Below are 7,332 nucleotides of genomic sequence, written 5' to 3'. Positions count from 1 at the left end.
GACATGAGTGTAATGTTTGGGAATATCACTTCCCGAAGGGTTCGCAAAAACAACCAAATGTGTACAAGCACATAATATAGTTTATTGCTTCTGTAAAGACAAGTGGTTGATGCAAAAATCTTGGGATGGTTTCGTTTTGATTCGAACCTATCCACCCAAGTGGTGAAAGAAAGAAAAGATAATTATTAGATAAATGAAATGATAATTAATTTATAATTTTTAAGTTATGCCATGTTTAATTGTTATTTAAATAGAAAAGATTACTGATAAACTTCCATACATTAGGCCAATTTTGAAAGGAACTCAGTCTAAACATTACAACATCAGATTATACAGAGTTTCCACAATAATTCCCAAGGAATATAATTGTGGAAAATCTTTATTTATCACGAAAACAACAGAAAGAAAGAAGTAACAACAGAAACTTTAATCCATAATTCTGACTCCAGATTTGTCCCTCACTCCAGAGCTGCTATTCTGATCCAGCTATTGCTATGCATAGACTTCCTGCACATTACATCTCAGACTGCATCTCTGTTTGGCTGTAATGTAGCTAACAAAGTAAGAATTTACCACAAAAGAGATAAAAACTGTATAAATTTTATGCCAAATGGATAATTACTTGCAATTATAATGACACAAGCTCATAGTTCTACTTCTTAACAGAAAAATAAGGTCAAGTATAGTGTCGATTAACAATTAATACGAATAATTAAAAAAAAAATTATGTTGATATATGAAGCAGAGATTATGAAACAAGAAATATCATGAAATATTACCTGAAAACGCTAACTCCATTAGTAAGTTTTTCTTGTATGAACTATCTTAATTTTTGAACCTTTTTGGCTTTTGAAATCCTTCAACCATCCTCACAAACCATGCAGGATTTCTTGTTTTAAACACAACATATCCCATTGCTATACCAAATATTACCCCACATCCATACCCTGCCAACACAACTTTCCACCCAAATCCGATTTTAGACTCAGAATCATCTTCTTTTGATGCTGCTGATTGTTGGCTCTCCTTGCTGTTGCATTTTTCTAGTGGAAATCCACATAATCCCAGATTTCCTTCGTATGAAGTGTTGTCGAATGTGTTGAATTGATTTCCTTCAGGTATGGGTCCTTTAAGTCGATTATGTGAAACCCGAAATACTTGTAGAAATGTCAAATCTACCAATTGCATTGGAATCCTTCCAACAAGAAGGTTTGAAGAGAGGTCTAGTGATTCCAAATTGCTCAAATTCCCCAATGATGGTTGAATATTGCCTGTGAGTTGATTGTGAGATAAGTTGAGTTGCTTAAGTGATTTAAGCTTTCCAATCAACTGTGGGATTTTTCCTGTGAATTTATTACCAGACAAATCAATGGTTGTAAGAAGCGTTTGGATTTTCACCAACTCAATCTCCAATCCTTTGAGTGTCAGACTCACAGAATAATCATAAGAATTATTTGGATCCCCCATGTATTCCATTTTCACATCAGAGTTCACCATTGCTTTGAAATTATTGAAATACTCTGCAGGTAAAGGTCCGCTAAACATGTTACTGGAGAGATAAAAAATTCGTAGCTTTGAGAACGAATAATTGGCAGTGGGCCTTTTCACCAAACCATGGAGTTTATTGGATTTTAGAATTAGAATTTGCAGATTCGAAAGAGTTCCTAGAAAATGCGGGAATGAGTCATCTATATTATTGTTTCCAAGATCTAATATTTCCAAATTTCTACAATTGGAGATGGACAGTGGGATTTTCCTCTGTAATTGATTGCCATTGAAGTTCAAATATCTCAAGCTGCTGCCTACTGAAAATGTTTCAGGGATGGTTCCATGAAACTTGTTCATGCCCAAATGCAACACTGAAAGACTTTTGCTAAAATTTCCCAAACACTGTGGGATGAAGCCGTTCAAACTATTGTTTGACAAGTCAAGAATTTGAAGAGATTTTAGCTTGCAAGTTGCAGAAGAGGCTTCTCCTGTCAAGTTATAGGATGAAAGAATGAGAACAGTCAAGTCCACAAGTTTGAAAATTGAATTTGGAATTCGGCCATGCAACTTGTTATTGGACAAATCCATGTTAACTAGACATGAAAGCCTGCCTAATTGGACAGGGATGGGGCCTGTAAACCGATTATTTGATAAAGATAACGATAAAAGTTGTGTGAAGTTCGTAAAATAATTAGGAATTTCACCACTGAGATTGTTGTTATCGAGGTCCAAGGAACGAAGTTGTTTAAGGTTTTCAAATGAAGAGGGAATCTGACCATTAAAATTGTTATAGGAGAGGTACAATGAGGAGAGTTGCTTAAGGCTTCCAAATGAGGATGAAATTTGACCAGTGAAACTATTATCGGAAAGGTCCAGCTCAGTGAGTTGCGTCAACTCACCTAGCAGTTCCAAATTTGAAACTCTAAAAGTTGCAGCCTCTGAGACCCAAAGTTTCTAAAGACTTTAAATTTCCGATAAAATCATAGTCTAAATATACTGGAATTTTTGTCCATGAAAGATCCAAGTGCCGGAAGGAATTTTTCCAATTATGCCGAGTTAAGGAGCCAGTGAGATGTTCATTGCCCCATAAATCGAGCAATTGGAGGTTTGGTCGTTGAATTATGTTGTCTGGGAATTTCCCTTGCAATTCACAATAGATAAGTGCAAGTGATGATAAAGAAGAAGAGAGATTCATCAAAGAACTAGGTGCCACCATCGACATGTTTACACCACGTAAACGAAAGACCCTTATCTTGGTAAGATTTCTAACAAGCCTGTCAAAGGTCATTGGTTCTATTTCTATCATCAAACCACCATAGGAATCCCAAAATAACAGATGAAGTGTAACCAATTTGGATAGATGACTGATATCTGGGATTTTTCCGTGCAATCCACAATACCCAAGTCTGAGTGATGTCAAAGAAGAAGACAAATTCATCAAGGAACTAGGTGCGACCAAAGACATGTTTACAAAAGTCAAGTCCAATTCTTGCAATTGGGTTAGGTTTTGAGCAAGCTTGTTGAAAATAGTGGTTTCTAGTATCAAAAAATCGTTCAAAGAAAGATCAAGAGACACCAAATCTGACAAATAAGAAATTTCGAAAGGGAATTCGCCCCCAAAATTAGAAGAGCTAAGGTTAAGATACTTCAAATTCAAAAACTGGCCAAACTGAGGTGAAAGGTGAGAATTGTTGAAATCATTGTAGGAGAGGTCGAGGCTTTGGAGATGAAGAAGGAAGAAAAGAGGATTGTTAGAATAGATGGTACCAAAAAGCAAGCTATTAGAAAGGTGAAGGCCAATTACATTACCAGTTTCAAAGTCACAGGTGATCCCATCCCACGAGCAGCAATCTGTGCCCTCTTTCCAAGACTCTGTCTTGGGATAAGGCTTGGGGTATGGGAAATACGATTCCCAGGGAGAGGCATCACTTCTAATGGAAAAGGTTTTCTTGAATTGGAGCAAGGCAAGACTCTGGTCATGTTGGCACAACATTGCCGAAAATGAGGAATTGAAAGAAAAAGATAGAGAAGAAGAAGCATGAAAATACAAGTGAAATAAAAGGAAGCTGAGAAAGCGAGCAAGCCAACCCATTTTCTTTGAAGGAATTATGAAACGGAAGTGGAGATGAGAAATATGAGCACAAGCATTGCCATTTATAATGTCACAAGGCAATATCGGCGTTTCACAAGAATTTTTAATCCGCAATATGGCATTCCCTGTGTAATTAAAATGAATATCGTGTGGGTTTGTTTATTATTAGGAATTTTAATTTTTATAACTTTGATTTGACAGTTAATTTTTTTATTAGGGGGAATTTAGAAGAATAAGTTTTATCATTAATGTTAGATATTAGTATTATTTTAACCAAAAATAAAAATCGTGTTCTCATTAGGCCCAATAATTAGTCCTGATTAGATATTGACAAAAATTTAAGAAGTAAATTGATTTTAATCAGTAAAATTGTGTGTATTCGGTTAGACAATTAAAAGTCGTATTCACATTGAAAACTTTCATAATGTGTTACATTACACTTACGTAAATAGTACATATATAATTTATGTCATGATGATGAAAAAATTGTGTTCATCATATATATATATATATATATATATATATATATATATATATATATATATATATATATATATATATATATATATATATATATATATAATTTTTCATAAATTTATATTCAAACTAAACTTTAAATACTTTTATGGATATGTTAAATAATTTAATACTATGTTTAGATTAAGGAATTTGATCCTATAGATTTAGATTTAGACTAAATACAATATTTAAAGATTCTAAATAAAAATGAATTTGATCCAAATTAATATGAAACATACACAAAAGTTTACAAATTAATGCCGTCTGTTTAAGTAATTAACTTAAAATTATGCCACTTGTCACCCAATTGTCATTATGTTTCGCTGCTTTATACAAGCCAATAATGCCATTTATCAAATGATATCAATTAATTGATATGCTGTATGACAAATGATATTGATTAATTGATATACAAATAAAAATATGCATATAACGATTATTTGAAATTCATTTAAGTCAGTTTAGCTTTTTAATTTTTAAAATTAAAAAGTGATATTAAACATTAATATGGCTTTTTTTTATTTGATATTAAGTATATTTAAACTAATTAAAAAAATATAAATAATCTATTATTTATTAAATTTTAAAATTTAATAAAATTTATTAATACCAGAAAAAAAAAATTTATTTCTCGCTTCTGTTAGATATTTAATATAGTAAAATCTTTCTCTTTTCACTGTTTAATTTCGATAATTTAATTATTTTTTATATAATTATATTTTTATTTTTATTATTTTGAAAATCTTGATGTTTATATTTGACAAATGGTTTGTCAAATCTCATCTATTTAAGAGAATAAGTATATATTGTATTTCAACAAATAGATGTCCCTATAAAAGAATCATTGCTGGCTACTAATCACAATTTAAAAATAATATATTAATTAACTTATTTATTTATTTACGCTTAAAATAAAATTATAATTAATTAAAAATTTTACCATAAACGAAATTTTATAATACAATTATAAAAATATAAAACACAAAAATGCATATAAATTTATATTATTAAAATAATAAATAATTTGTGCAATACACGAGTAAAATATTAATTCCATGTATTCATGATGAGGTAAAAAACTAAAAATTTAAAATAATTATTTTTACCTTATTATTTCAATTCTATCTCACTGTAATTAAATATATTAGTTTTACATAATATCACAATTTTTAGTTATTTTTATGAAATTTTTTTATTAGCTAAACAAAACAATAGATCTTTTAAATTTATGAATTTTAAATTAAATATTTAAAATCTAAATTTCAAATCCAAATTCTAAAATCCGAATGTAACCTAAAAGTATTTTGAATTGCTTATCACCTAATAAATTTGCCTTGATTTACAAAGAATTCTTTTATAATTTACAAATAATTTTTTTAATAAAAAAAATTAAGAGAATGAAAATTCAAACCTAGCAAAATATACCTTTACTCAGTGGATCAATTCATACAAGACAATTTAAAAATAATTTTAATAACATTAAGTCAGGCTTCTCAAATTTATTGACCCCACCCAATGGGATTTACAAAGTGAAGGCCATCAAATATAAGAGGATCAGCTCTCCTGGACTATGGAACACTGTATTGTTGGTATGGAGTAGGGCTGAGCAGAATTCGGTTCAAATTGAAAAATTAAATCGAATCGAGTCAATTCGGTTCAATTGGTTCTGTTTTAAAATTTAATCGGTTCGATTTTACATTATAAAAATTTCAGTTATTTCGGTTCGGTTTTGAAGAAAAAAAAATCGGTTAAACCGAACCGAACAGAATAGTAATTTATATATTCAAATAGAACTAAATCGATTTTTGAATTGATTTATTTTTATGAGAAATTTATGAATTATATTTAATTTTATATATATTAATTGTTTAATTTCATTGATTAATGGTTATTAGGTTTAAACCAAAGTCAAAATTAGATCAAATAACTTGAAAATCAAGTCTAAATTAAAAAATCAATTAAAAATCAAAATCAATTGGTTTAAACCGAATTGAATCAAAATAGAGTGATTCAGTTCGATTCGATTTTTCACCCATTTCGGTTCGGTTCAGTTTCTAAAATTTAAAATTTAATTTTTATAATTTAATTCGGTTTGATTTGATTCAGTTCGGTTCGGTTCGAATGCCCACCCCTACATGTAGATAAAAGACCTGAGACTTATATTCATATTTGGACGCAAGAGAGGAAAATAAAAAGGCCGGTCCAGTCCATGCTATATATTTTAGCAGCTTCCTCTGTTTCATTTCAAGATGATTATGTCTAGGGGTGAGCATTATTCGGTTCAAATCGAACCGTTTTAATTCGATAATTCGATTTGATTTTTAAGATAATTCGATTCAGTTTGATTTGATTTTATATTATAAAAATTTTAATTATTTCAGTTTGGTTCAGTTTTGAAGATAAAAAAGATTAGTTAAACCGAACCGAACCGAACCGAATAGTTTTATTAATTTTTGATTTGATTTATTTTTATGGAGAATTTATGAATTATATATAATTTTATATATACAAATTATTTAATTTCATTGATTAATGGTTATTAGGTTCAAACTAAGGTCAAAATCAAATCAAATAACTTGAAAATCAAGTTTAAAATAAAAAATAATAAAAAATAAAATCGATTAGTTTGAACAGAACTAAACCGAAATAGAGTGATTAGGTTCGATTTGATTTTTCATCTATTTCGATTCGATTCCGTTTCTAAAATATGTAATTCAATTTTTATGATTTAATTAGATTCGATTCGATTCGATTTGAATCGAATGCTCACCCCTAATTATGCCATCCAATTCTGAATTCTATTTAAACATTGATACCTATTACAAGTTTAGGGATTTCAATTTTAATAATTTTAATTTATCTGTTAAATTTAATTATTCATTAGGTTGATTTTTTTTTTTCAGATGTTTAAAATGTTTATTATTTTCAAAATTTTAAAATTTAAATTTTTTTATTGTTTAAAATTTAGAGAGAAATTTCTGCAAAGAGAAATTTCTGTAATAATAATTGGGAAATGAAGAAATCATCAGTTGATTGAAAAAACATAATAATAACTGTCACTGTTCTACAGAGTTCTTTTCCTTGTAAACAAGCAAGGCGATAGAAGAACAACTACAGCTAAGTCTCTAGAATTATCTCTGCCAGGTTGGCTCCATTTATCTTAACAATTCCCGCCAAATATTTCATGTAACTGCTTTGCGATTCCCTTTCAACTAACAATCTCACAAACCTTG

General features: G+C 29.6%; 1 protein-coding gene across 1 annotated transcript; it reads right to left on the bottom strand.

Moving 5' to 3' along the window:
• Positions 1-260: 260 nt before the first annotated feature.
• On the bottom strand, positions 261-3,672 carry LOC131172572 (receptor-like protein 9DC3). Its single transcript, XM_058133677.1, has 3 exons — positions 3,298-3,672; positions 780-1,976; positions 261-542 (listed from the first exon to the last, which is right to left on the bottom strand). Exons 1-2 carry the CDS (start codon positions 3,578-3,580, stop codon positions 826-828), a joined length of 1,434 nt encoding a protein of 477 aa, XP_057989660.1. The 5' UTR covers positions 3,581-3,672; the 3' UTR covers positions 261-542; positions 780-825.
• Positions 3,673-7,332: the final 3,660 nt, after the last annotated feature.

This window comes from Hevea brasiliensis, chromosome 14, assembly GCF_030052815.1.
Source record: "Hevea brasiliensis isolate MT/VB/25A 57/8 chromosome 14, ASM3005281v1, whole genome shotgun sequence".
Lineage (NCBI taxonomy): Eukaryota > Viridiplantae > Streptophyta > Magnoliopsida > Malpighiales > Euphorbiaceae > Hevea > Hevea brasiliensis.
Note: the sequence above shows the minus strand (reverse complement) of the source record. Positions and strands in the feature narration are given on the sequence as shown.